This window comes from Vanessa atalanta, chromosome 24, assembly GCF_905147765.1.
Source record: "Vanessa atalanta chromosome 24, ilVanAtal1.2, whole genome shotgun sequence".
NCBI lineage: Eukaryota > Metazoa > Arthropoda > Insecta > Lepidoptera > Nymphalidae > Vanessa > Vanessa atalanta.
In genome coordinates this window covers 3,534,065-3,548,137 of record NC_061894.1, presented here as the reverse complement: position 1 = coordinate 3,548,137, position 14,073 = coordinate 3,534,065, and the positions used below count along the sequence as shown (strand labels likewise).

The window sequence follows — 14,073 nt, the reverse complement described above, 5'->3', positions numbered from 1 at the left end:
TTAAATTTTAGTTTTGTTATTCCGTTGTGACATAAGGAGAGGGAATTTAAGTGATAGTTTTTGTTTATTCTTAAAATAGATTAATTAAAATATTATATTTTATTTACGTGTATTGTTTTTCTTTTTATATTTATTAACATTTTGTTAAATTTATATCAAAATTGTTGATAGAAATTCTTTTTAGTGATTTTTTTTTTCATTTAGTGATTACCTGAAAGTAAATTATTTATAAGTATAATTCTAGTTCAAAATTAGTTCATTGAAATGTAACAAAACTTACTTGAAATGAAAACAACTCAGACGTTATGACGTATGGCACGGGCTGGTAGCCAGCCGCGTCGGAGAATATGCAGAGACACATGGCGACCACTGGCAACCAGGCAGGTAGCCATATTGACTTAGATGTGATGTAAAACCAACCGCCGAGCGCCAGCATTGAAAGACCCGTCGCGAATGACGTCACAGCGAGCAACCACTGGGATTATTGAAGAGCGTTATTAGTTAGAATAGTAAATAATAAATTTCGTAAGTCTCCAAAGTAACCAAGCTAAAGTGACAGTATCTGTCCTTGGTATCACACGCCCCAAATTAAAAGGATTTTGTATTTTAAGTCGGCTGGCACACTAGCACATGGACGGTAAAGTCAGTAAAGTAGTCTACATCGTCCATAGACATTCGTCTTGCCATAAATGTGAACCATCCCTTACACTGCCAATACGACACCATATTAGGAACTAAGATGTTATGTCCCTTGTGGCTCTAGCTATACTGGTTATTCGCCCTTCTAATCGGAATACAACAAAACTAAGTATTGCTGCTGGCGTTAGACTATGTGATAAGTTATGTAGGGCCTGTACCGAGCCTTACCGCCAGTAAAACCTGTGTGGTTATGCTTAAAATAAAATCAATTATTATATTTTAATATGCCATACCTTTCTGCCAGTCTTTTCAACAATACAACTGGCAACGATGGAACCCAGTAGTTGTATGACTCCAACGACAATCGTCTGCTTGTTCGGACTGAGCTTGAGGCTGATGGATTCGGAAGCCTGTTCGAAGATGGACCCAGCGTACATGAGCACCACGAGGTAGCCGCATGTCTCTTGCGATAACATGACATTTACTGATATCCTGAACGCTTTAAATGTGGTTTTGTCTTGAACTGGAAAAGAGAATATTTTACATGTAATACATATACTTTCAAATGTTATTTATTTATAAACTTTACTGTACATAAGTTACAGGATGATGTGTTTATATACGTATAACATATCTATTTTCAAATTGCCAATGAACTTTTTCTTATTCCGATCACTTCCACGAGTTTTCGTGTTTCGTCACAGTTTTGCGTGACCAAAAAGGTAGTGCAAATTAGATAATAAAAGAACTATTATAAAATAAAATGTATGTGAAATTTATAAAGTTTTATTTACATTTTAAATGACATAAAAATATATTTAATTGTTTTTTTTTGTTATTCTCACCGATGCTCTTCCAGGAAGCTTTCTTCATGGTTCTTGCGTATTCTTCCTCTCTTTCCATTACCTGGATCTCTTCTTCGAGGTTCTTGTCATCTACAGTGGTGTGTCGTAGCCACGCCAACGCCGCTCTGGCCTCCTAAACATAAAAATATTGTTTTTAAATTATGTGTAATTTATTAAGGTATTAATATGAACTTTTTATTTTAAGCCACAATTAAAATTACACGTACGTGATATAAACTCGTAATTATTCATACGTTGCAATATAATATAATATTTATGACACTAATAATGTGCATCAAAATTAGAGCTAATTAGAAAATTTTAATTCCTTTTTTAAATGTAAGTAATACGATTACTTATTGATAGTCAAAGAAAAATAAAAGTCCTGTTTAATACTAATTGTCGCCTGAGGATTCTCTGATCTCTCGCGATTTAGGGGTTGGTCGTTAGGTGTTAGGACTTAGGTATAAAGTAGCCTATGTTCCTTGGAGTTCAAGCTTGCTTCATACTTAATTCGATACAGTGGCTTCACCGTGAAAGATCAACTAACAGACAGATAGACAGAATTACTTTCGCATTTATAATATTAGTATTGAACTATAGATTAAGTAACTTCCACGATTCCGATATTGCTAGCCTTACCCAGCTCAAAGATCACCACAAATACGGATGTTGTAATCAGACTATTTAAAGTATTCTGGTATCCAGTGAACACGGAACCGATGTTTCAAAAGCGAGTCCAAATTGTTACAGTTTAAAACAATATAGACAAATGAATTCATTCATGACAATATTCATTCAATTAACAAAGTGAATTGAATGACAAAGATTATGACGTAATCAGATATAACGCGTGTGATGGGCAGGTGTTATATACTTTGCTCTTATATATTTATTATATATTATACTTATATCTTATATATATATTGCTCTTATATACTTTGGTTTTCTTTTGTTACTATAGCGAATCGTAACGTAAGCTGTGCTAATTTGCCGTTTTCGTATTATCTTATGTAGTAATTCATTATTAGTAGAATTGAACCCCCATACGGGCGAATACAGTTGGTATTCGTAACTTTTGTGTCATTGGTTATAAAAGTCTCGGGAATAAATTATTTTATTCTAACGAAGTCGGGACGGACAGCTATTATATTAAAATACCATGCTCGGACTGTTCTCGGCAATAACGTTGTAAATGACAATCATTTGTTCCACGAATCATTTTTATTTATTCCATTATACATGACCGAACAGTTATTATTCATAATTATAGAAACAAATACAATTAAATCGTTCTCAGTGATAAACGACTGTTATAAGCACTGTTTCTTTGTCGCTTAGCGATATAATTCTTAGAATTGCTATATGTTAAATAGAAAAGGAAAGCGATTTCCTAGTTAATTATGCAGTTATAAAATTAAATAATTTTAGTATAATAGTTTACGAATAAAATAATAAATATATCACAAAGTAGGAAGTCACCATAGATAGGAAAAAGACATTGTTACGGGATTTGAACCCCCAATCATCCACTAGATTGACGAAGCACAGCAAGCAGCTTATAATAGTTTATTAAACATATTTAATAAACTATTGTAAGCTATGAGATATTATTACCGTATTATGTCAAAGTTCCGTGTCAATCAATTACATACTAAATTACACAATCATGACGCGATCATAAAATTGTTTTTCTTAGGTAGTGTAATGTTTGCTAAAAGTTAAATTAGAATGAAATGGATGAAGGGGATAGTGTGGTTCTCGAGGCCCTTTGTAGGAGTACACCAATAGTTAACCAAAAAAATGAGGCGGTCGGTATATATCCTACTGGCGCGATGGCAGTCCTCTTTTAAGGAGAAATCTAGAAGTCTATTTACGCGAAATACCGCACTCGCTGCTAATGCAGGCGGTGTGTTCTGTCCACTAGTTCACCCTGACTAATAGTACAAATGCAAAAGGTAAAAATATACCTAACTACTAAACTAAACCGATCATCGTAAAATTTAAAGTAATACGAAAACTAGTATCTTATATGTATAGGATAATAGTTTATAGGTGTCCATTAAGCCACGTTTAAATAATACCGAGTTACTCTTTAACCGGATGATTTAAATCAACCTTCGTCAATATCTAGTATAATTAGAAAAAAAAAAAAATTCATTGGTCACGATTCCATTCATTAATATATAAGCGCCATATTCCAGTTCTGTCAGTTTGCGGAAGTTTTGCAATAGCATTGGAATTAAATAGTTTATATCTTAAGCGTCCATTTCATGTTGAGTTGAATTACATATATTATATATTATAACTTAATAAGAATTCCGTTAAATAAGAGACGAAAATACCGATATAATATCTGTGTAATATATTTTTAATCTATGGAATGTTTTAAAATGTAGAAAAAATATTATGTATCATTAAACAATCCTTATAGTCATGAAAATTACAAAATGGATTCGTTAATTATATATTTTTTTTTGAGTTTGTTTATATATTTTTTATCTGTTATCTGAAAAAATATAACATTGTCTATGGTATAAAGCATATATTTGAAGTGTGTTCACGTTATTGGGTCAAGGCCTGCACAGTAATTAATTAACTCAAGATAATTAAAGTTGAATGATCGTCAAAGGTTGCAGACTGATATAGATAATAAAAAAAAAACATATTGTCACACTTAGAAAAAAAAATAGATTTCTTAACTTCTTTCCAAAATGGCGACAAATATTGAATACGAATGACGTTATATTTGCCAAAATTAGAGAAATAAAAATGTCAAAGCTGAGAACGCTTTGGAAAAAATAGTGGCCAACTCTTGGCCGTAACGTACACGCACCTAGTGTGCGTAAATTAGTTTGACGTTTGGCGAGTGTCAAGCGTAGCCGTCACGCACACCAAGATAATAAAGTTGGCCCATACATTTGTTTTACCACAAACTACAAAAATTAAACTCAAAATCTTCGTTACTGAGCCGTAGCTGATGAAAAAAAAACCGATATACTTGTATTAGTTTAATCCAATGCAAAGAAAATACAAAGTGTGGAATATTTTGTCGGTATTTTTCCTTATGAAGTTTCTTAGAAATTACTTTTACTTCGGTAAAACCCATCGGATGTTGGAACTGGATATTGTAATTTCTTATCATACGAACACATACATATATTTTCAATCATTTCCTAGGAACGGCGAGGTATTTACTAAACGCCAGAAGACAGTTGCGAAGAATTATCGTTTTTGACTTGGTAGATGGGCTTGCACAAAACCCTACCATAAAAAAAAACGCGACATTTTACTGGCCAACAATAACAGCTAGATTTAGTTATGTTTTTTTAAGCGGTAGATGAGCCAGGGTAATTGCAGGCACAAGGGACATAACGTCTTCTTAGCTCCTAAAGTTGATGGCGCATTGGCGATGTAAGGAATGGTTACTATTTACCAAGTACCAATGTCTATGGGCAGTGGTGACCACTAAGCATAAGGTGGTCCATTTCCTCAAACTATATTACAAACTTTAAAAAAAATCACATCTTAGTAGAGACTACCTAGGTAATAATATATGTACTGGCAAGGTCAAATATATAGAAGTTGATGGATATGAAGAAAATGTATTTTTAGATATAATTTAATTAGACGAAAGAAAAAATTAAAATAATGTCCAATAAATTAAATCTAAAAACCAAAATATGACTGATTAAATATTTATGCAAGAAGTTGAAGAAAGCTTTAATTTTGATGGATTTTGTTGGGCTTTACATCATATGGACTTCAAAAATAAAAATTATATATGTATGTATAATTTAAAGTCGACGAAATTCGAAGTCGACCGGTTTTTATACGATATAAAAATTGTTATTCGAATAAAACACATAAACAAGTCGTATCCTTGCTTATTTCTGAGAATACGATATCAAAACAAAACATGATATAGAAAAAAAGTATGAGGATTAAAAAAAAACTAACGATTTCTCGCAGTTTTGTACCTTTTTTTACCAAATCGACATTGTATATTCATTAAAGACGAACACCTATTATGAAAAAAATTGCAAAAATATGTCTTTGAATTTTGTGAGTTTTGGTACGATTAAAACTGTCATTAAAGTACCACCTAATAAAAATATACTGTTCATAAATTAAATCTATCTTGAAACCTATTTAGTGCTTTCTAATTTTGCTGGAAAAATTGCCACGTACCTAACAATTGCGAAGGTGTATGAAACTACAAAATTATAATTGTTTTATGATAATAGTATTACAAAAATCCGTGGTTTGGTACCATTTTTAAAAGGATAAACATATAAATTAAAAGCCTATTCCAATCGAAAAATATTTATATAATTTGGTAATGGCTATGTTGTGTACTACTAACAGTTCTTCATGAATATATCTTTATTTATAATTAAACACATTTCTATTGAATGACTTATATCCACTTTTTTTCAATTTTTCAATTTTACTTCCAAATTTTGGAAAACAGCTCCGTCAACGTTCGTATATTTTTGCGAATCCATTATGAATATAATTCAAGATCTCGAACTCGAAGACACCAATGGTATCGCATTAATTCAATGTCGAAGTTTTTTTAGTTAATTTTTACTTATGGTTGGAATATACTATAGGCATCTAAATATTTAAATATCGGATTGCGCAAATGTGTTCCAGTTTGAAAAGTGAGCCTGTTTAGTAAAAGGCGTATGGCACGCCTCTAACTTAACATTTATATATGTATAACAGTGTATGTGCAAACGCAGCAACAGCCCCTCATGCCCCAGCCTCTCATGATCATAGTTCTGTGGGATATCAATCCGCAACTTGGGGATCAGGCACAGAACTAACAATTGTCATTGTTAATTTCCCATTTAAGTAGTGTGATATTGTTAATTTCCAAACTACATTTACATACTAAGAATTTCTGGGCTAACCTACCAAAAACTTTTAAACTTAAATACCTATGCTATATACAATGGCTTAGGTTAGCCAACCAATAAGACAGTCCAATAGACATTTGAATGACAAATTAATGTTGTTTGTTTGGCTTTTGGTCTGATCGCGGTTGGAATAGAATCAGAGCCGTCTCAAGCTATGCTGGGCCCTTGGTCACCCATGAATTTGGAGCGCGTTTGCTAGATATTTATTAGTTTAATTTGGTAAATTGTTGGTTCTTCGGGGCCCTCTCAGGATGGGTGCCCTGGGCACGTGCCCCGTGTGCCCTATGGTAAAGACGGTAATGAATAGAATAGTCTATTTAGTTATATGTTTACATATGATATATTCGAATAGTGTAGAACTAGTTCCCACCCACGGGAGGGGGGATGTCATGTATTAGGTATTCTATAAATTTTTCTATATTTTCGACGTCGTCCATGCAGAATTTCATGTGTAACAAAAACATACTCTTCCGCACTTATAATATTTGTAATATGTATATAATTGTTACTAAAACAACTCACCTTTAATTTGCCCTGCTTGACTAGGAATACTGGTGTTTCAGGCATAGCAAGGAACACGAACAAGTGTAACACGGGTATGGCCGTGCACAGCCACATGACGGCGGCGAATGAGAAGAAATCACCAGCGATGTAGACCACGAGGTAGCCGAGGTTCTGTGACAGGATGAAGAGCGAGCCCAACGCTCCGCGTATGTTGTCTGATGCCACCTGGATTACAGAAAAATGGTTAGTATTTGATGATTCATAGCTGTGCCCCACGACCATCTAACTTTCTTTTTAGAAATAGGTTGGCGGACGATCAAATGGGCCATCTATTGGAACGTGGTCACCAATACCCATAGGCACTATTGGCGTTAGAAGTTTTAATTATTACTTTATCTCCAATCCGCCACCAACCTTGTGAACTATCCCTCTTGCATGTAGTTATACTGGCTCACCCTTTAAACCGGAACACAACAATAGTATTGTTGCTTGGAGGTTGAATATATAATGAGTTGGTGGAACCTACATATTATTATATATTATTACCGATATATTCTCTTGTATATTTTTTTATACATCAAATGCGAAAGTCAATTTGTTGTTTCCGGCCATTTTTTAATCATTACACATTGTACAACCGTAAATACTGAGTCTTAATTCGTAGTTTAGTTTATAAACATGATATATCTTTATATGTCCTAAATAAATGCAACCATCTAAGTTTACATTTACATTAATGCTTACATGAATTTCAAATGTCAAACCAATATCAACGTAATTCGTATTTATAAATCATCTCAAGCTCGGCGGTGAAGGAACGCGTCGTAAGGAAACGTGCATGTGTCTAATTTCAATGAGATTCTGTCACATCTCTTTCCACCGACCGGTATTGGAGGAGCGTGGAGGTATAAATCTTCTCCTCAAAAGGAGTGGAGGCCGTTTACAGACTGTTATTATTATTTTTACTTTTAAATATCTTCGGTCTGATTTTCGCCAAAACCTGTACAGGTAAATCAACCATTAGTGACAGTTCTAGGTCAAGTAAACAGTGACGGGCGTTTACATATTAAGCGTTTAGTTTAATTAAGCCTTTTTTTAGGGAACTCATTATGTAATTACTGACGGTTAACATGTTGGACTGCTTACCTCTTTTAAATATAATGGCGTGACGACGTAACAGCCTGCACATGCTAGGCCTGCGACTGCTCGCGATGCGATCAGAGCCCAGGGCCGAAGGGAGAACAGGGTGATTGACCAGCTGATCTGATAACAACATTATTCTGTATTATATAAATAGACAAAGACAGATGTTTAGACATCGCTAACTTTAGGAATTTTAAGTTAGAACGATACCCCGTTTTTCGTGGTTTTTTTATTATTATTTTATTAAGATATTCATAATTATTTTGTTCTATAACTTTATTATGTGTTTAGTTATAAGAGAAAACTTTACTGGATCATGTGCTTATTTATGTTAAAGTTTAAAGAACGAATGGTACTGATTGTTTCGCAAAAAAAAAAAAAAGTAAAGGTAATTATAGTAAAAATAATTTATACATTGTGCAAGGAGGTTTAATTACGTTTAATTCCTTTTTAGTTATAGTTTCTTTTTAAATGACATTTTAAATTCTTTTTTTATTACACGTTTTATCTCATCTAAATCAAAATCTTTTTATGACTTTCTAACTGAATTCTTCTAAACAATAGCAATACGAGGCCTTTGTTTAACTTTTTTCAATAAAAAAATTGAAATAAAATTATACATATTTATTATTTTCCAGTATCAGTCGGCGAGGTTATACGAATTGTAGAATTTATTCCGTAAATAACGTCATTGACACGAGAACATATTATAATTGTAAAATTTATTTAATTTATTAACTCGGGACGGGTGCAATTCATTAATAAAGAAAATTATATGATACAAATAAACTTCATACCCTATGAAGTAAATAATTACATTATTTCCTTCATAGGGTATGTACCTTTCTACCAGTAAAAAAAATTTGGTAGGTAAAGGATCATTAGTTCTAAAGGTCACCTACATACAAACAAACAAATTTTAACTCTTTATAATATTAGTATCAATCAATCAAATCACAATATACTTTATTCAGTATAGTTTAAATAGATTTTTAATATCAGTAGGCTATGTAGAACCTTTGAATAGTCATTTTGAGGACTAAATCAAATTAAAAACTATCACCGATTTAAATGTAAATTCCACAGAGTAGAGACCCGCAATAAAACTGCAGTATATACAGTAGAGTAATTATTTAAGCTGCACGGATGATGGATCAATAAAAACGAACTCCACACTTTTTTATAATCTATAATGTCCCTAATTGAGTAATATGTCTTATTATTTACAATTTTCTTAACTTGTGATTTAAATTTATAACGCCAAAGTATATAATTATCATTATTGCACTTAATCGCAGTCCTCTAGGTCCGTGTGATAGCAGCATCTAGGTGGGTCCCAGAATTATCTGGTCCACCTGTGGGAGGGTTTAGTTAATTTTTTTTTTTTATGTATTTATTTCACAACACATTACACAACAATTGTTGAGTACATTAGAGAAACGAAATATTACAAATGGTGCGCAAAGGCGGTCTTATCGCTTAAAGCGATCTATCACAGAAAACCTTTCGTGATAGAAGTTTGAAAACGAAATCAAGTAAATGCGGATATAGATAGAAAGAGGAGATAATAACTATAATTTAAGAATACTTATATTAAAGTATAATAATAAACTACACATAACTACATCCTAATATTATATATCCTTTATCTTCAATCGATTAAAAACATACTTCAAAAATCGTCAAAAATTGCTGTATGAAATTCGAACATCGTAGGGAATTGTAAAAATTGCCATTTCCGAAACAAATGTTTCGATCAGCTTCCTACTCGATGTTGTTCCTACGGAGCTATTCGACCTGATCCATATGACCCATGTATAACGTTATTCAACAACATCAAGAGGATAATTTCAACGTATATCAATCCCTACACGAAATGCTCGATGAACATGAGCTTGGTCTTGTCCAATTTTGAGTTAAAGATCATTAATTTACTCTTTAATGAGCATAGTCCACTTGTAATGAGAAATTACGTATGAATAAAATGATTACAAGCCACAATAGTGAAAAATAAAACAAAACATAAATCAGCAAAAAAGTTTCTATATTTTTTTTTAAGTTCACGTTTAAATATCGAACAAGACGTAAAACTAATTACATTTTTAGGTAACTATTGTTTTATGTCACTCTAGTTTGTACTCAAACCCTGTATTATACCATATTTATGTGATTAAGTTTTGTATGTATATCTTTTGTATGAATTTTCCACGCTATATATGCACTATGTATGCACGTTCTGAATTTGTATAATTGTTCAATTTGGTTAAATGTTTCGGGGATATAACATCCTGTGTCACTTTTCTAAGTTCTGCGCAGTTGAATGAACTGCGTTTGTGCTAAATACAGTCCTAGATTAGGTCAGTCATTATAGCGACAATACCTCAAAACTTCGTCATATCTCCAAATTGCAATTATATATATCACTGCTGCGATTCGTTTAAATACATATTTTTATATTATAATCATTCTCGTATTCATCATATACGTATAATTAAAAATGATTGCTGAGAGATCGGAAACCGCAGTGCTAGAAGTACATCCGGCATATATTTTTTATTATTTAAATGTTATGCAATACGAACAAAGCTTTGAAACCTTTGTAACTAACAATACGTGTGTCGCAGATGGATTGGCGAATCAGGGCACTAATTCTACTAACAAAATTGACAGTTTATCTTAATCGAATCGAAGTGCCTATTCTACACAATGCAAACCCAACGATCCAGTTCGATCGGAGTCTATAATCAGTAGAATTAGTCCTCAGTTACGATTAAGCTCAGGTTATTTTTTGTAAGGAATAGTCGAAATTTGACCGGAATAGAATCGGGAACGTATCATACAAGTTCGTAGAATTGTCCCCCTGATGTTTAACAAAACTTTAAGTTGCTTTACAAAACAGATCTATTATATAGAACTGTACCAAGTTCAGTTAGACGGTCATTGCACTACGGTTAACAAAGCTGCTACCCAAGTTATGACCTAATCAGTAATTATAAAATACCGCTAAACGTCATCATCGTCGTCAAAAAACAGATAATCAAGCAATCGACCTACGTCATATTGTAAATCTCATATAATTTTATTATTTTATCTTCTGTATATCAAGCCACAGTATCGTAGATTGATTTAGCTAAACAATGACTGATACAACATCATTTCAAAAATTTGTTTTGAAATTATGTTGTGATTGTATCATATACTCATTACAATATTAATACGACGTTTAGAAAGAGTAAGTCTTTAATGGTCTTTAAAAATCCCCTCGTAGGAAGCAAGTTTAGACAGTCCATTATGACAAAAACGTTTTTTTTTTTTGTAACTTTGTGACTAAGAAATCAAAGTGAATATACAATATTTACAGATTAAAAATAGAAAAAATATGTATAGTTTATTAAAAGAAGTTAATTATTTATATTTAATATTTCTTTATAACGCTTTGAAATTACTAGAAAATAACTACATTGTAATTACTTAAATGATAGATATTCAAGTATTAGATAATTAGAATGTTATGTGTAACAATTTTCTAGCAGAGAGCGGTTGGGACCGCCTCTGTAATGATCAAATTAAACCCTAGGTCTGTTGGCAACTATTTGTAACGGATACAATACAGATAAAACGAAAATTGTTTTAAAATTATATTTGTGTGAATGAGTCTGATGTTTATGAAATATAATTATTTTATTTTAAAAAAAGTTTAGAAAAGATATAGAAATAGAATAAAAATAAACATTAAAAAAGTTAAGTCTAATTAAACAAAACCGGTGGAGTTTTGAAAAAAAAGAACAACATACAGCACAGACTTGTGCTTTTGACAATATTTTAACGTAAAATGTAAAATGTTCTTTGTAAAATGCGATCGATTTATACCAAAGAATACTCGAGCTTTTTCAATCGAACTTTACTCTATGCCATAGAGCATCGGTAAGACCACGAGATTTTTAAAAAATTTCACCTTTTATTTATTCGTGTCGTCTTATGTAAAATATGAAATAATCATTTTGTATTTTTTTTTTCAATCGAATTATATCGATTCTCGTAACTATTATACTCAAAATTCTGTTCACAATAATGGTATCTTAATGTACTAAAAGAATCATTAAAATTGGTAGTGATAATATCGCAAACACATAAACATACAGGATAACTTAGCACTTTCAATTATCAAAGTCAGTTAAAAGTACGTAAGCTATTAAAAAATAACACTTATTAAACTAACATAGCTTAAAACGTTACCTGGTTTAGGAAACATTACTTTACAAAGAACATAGAAAACCAATCTGATTTGCTTTAAATACAGATTAATATAATCTTAATGACATTTAAACATAATTAAACCAACGGGAAACCATTGGTAACGAGGTGACCACGCTTTTTGAAAAATGGTGGGAACAAATTTATTGAGTTTAGTCTTTGACTCGCATTTCTGATATCAAATATATATATAATTTGAAGCTATATTATGTTGTTACGAAAAAAACCCACCGATTTACATGATTCTCATTCGTTCTCGTAATTGGTTTCACATTTAAAGAGCTGGTATTGAATTGAACCATTCACTACCGTTCAACAGTTACGAAGGTCATTATAATAAAACAGTAATTTTTAAGCATGCTTTGCTTTGCTTGTATTTGCAATATTTTAATATTAATATAGTGACCAGATATTTTATAGTCATGGAAGCATATTTTATAGCATAGGGTAGACTGGCATATGACAAATGGTCTGTAACGTCCGTAGACATTGGCACTTTAAGAAATATTAACCACCCAGTAAATAATAAAATATTTTTTAAGCCTGCGACGCAACCTACGAACACAACAAAGTTAGACAGTATATTATATTTGCTGCATAAGTAGTCCCAAGAAAAATTGACCTTTTATGTCAAGTCGGTTTGCAAGCTGGCAAGCGGACCACCAGGTGATAAGTGGTCCCATAGACACAGCGTGAAATATATAAATCCCCAACATCGTCAATACGTCACAAATTATATGTCCCTTATGACTGCAGTTACACTGGATCCCATAACCTTCAAACCAGAACACGGCAATATTTTTTTAATTAGAATTTGTGACGACTGGGTGGTACCAATCCTGTAGATAGTTACATCAGACAAGTTTCAAAATATAACGTTAAACTTTTAACAGAATTTGAACTTACCACAAGCATTAAGGAAGTCAACATTGTGGTGGTCTTCCTGCCCCACCTATCAGCTAGGTCACCTACTAGGAAACCGCAGAATATTGGTGGGAAGAAGGTCACTGAGGCCATCCAAGAGATCGTTTCGTCTGTGATTGGTTCTGGAGCTGGTCCGTCTTCTGATTGCAGGATGGGCGTCATTGGAGACTGCCAGCCCATTAACATTCCGAAGTTCAGCACCGGGATGGTTACTAGAAATAATAATTATGTCATTAGTGATATTACCAAATTAATTTTAAGAGGCATATTTAAATATAACGAATTTACTTGAAGAAAGTTAATTCTATTTGCCCGATTTATAATTTAAAAAAAAAGTAGGGTTTTTTTATAATCCAAATCAACGGCATATTTTTTTTGCTTATACTAATTGTATAATTAATAATTTAAGAACATTGAATTCCATTAATTAAAACTTGAATTTATTTATAATTATAATAAACATAACATTAAATGGTATAGAAGATAAAAAAATATAAAAGTTGATAATTATTTGTTCAGCTGTCATTCTGATTTTTTAAGCGGACTAAAAACTATTTGCAAAAACCTTCTTGGCAAATTATAGTGACATGATAAATAATGTACTTATCTATGTCGCTGTGATTGATATGTTTTTAATTTAAGTAATGCAAGAAATGTTAATTTATTATGTTTTGTCTCAGTTGCATGTAACTGGTATTTAATCGTTGGGCAATTAAAGATTCTAGTTAGATCAGGTTAGATCAAGGTTCGACAGATTAAAACCTACCGTTAACAGATTATTATTGTGTCTTGAAATTCATTCAGCTTTTATTAAGTAAAATGGGTGACGAGGTTTAGTG

At 32.1% G+C, this 14,073-nt stretch overlaps 1 protein-coding gene across 1 annotated transcript in view; it reads right to left on the bottom strand.

Moving 5' to 3' along the window:
• LOC125073396 (solute carrier family 2, facilitated glucose transporter member 8-like) overlaps positions 1 to 14,073 on the bottom strand; it is a 35,404-nt gene that overhangs the window by 1,865 nt on the left and 19,466 nt on the right. The window contains exons 3-8 of the mRNA XM_047684212.1: positions 13,217 to 13,446; positions 8,060 to 8,176; positions 6,932 to 7,138; positions 1,485 to 1,617; positions 933 to 1,162; positions 281 to 475 (exon numbers count right to left, since the gene is read on the bottom strand). Of these exons, the coding sequence (XP_047540168.1) occupies positions 281 to 475; positions 933 to 1,162; positions 1,485 to 1,617; positions 6,932 to 7,138; positions 8,060 to 8,176; positions 13,217 to 13,446 (1,112 nt within the window). The remainder of the gene's footprint in view (positions 1 to 280; positions 476 to 932; positions 1,163 to 1,484; positions 1,618 to 6,931; positions 7,139 to 8,059; positions 8,177 to 13,216; positions 13,447 to 14,073) is intronic.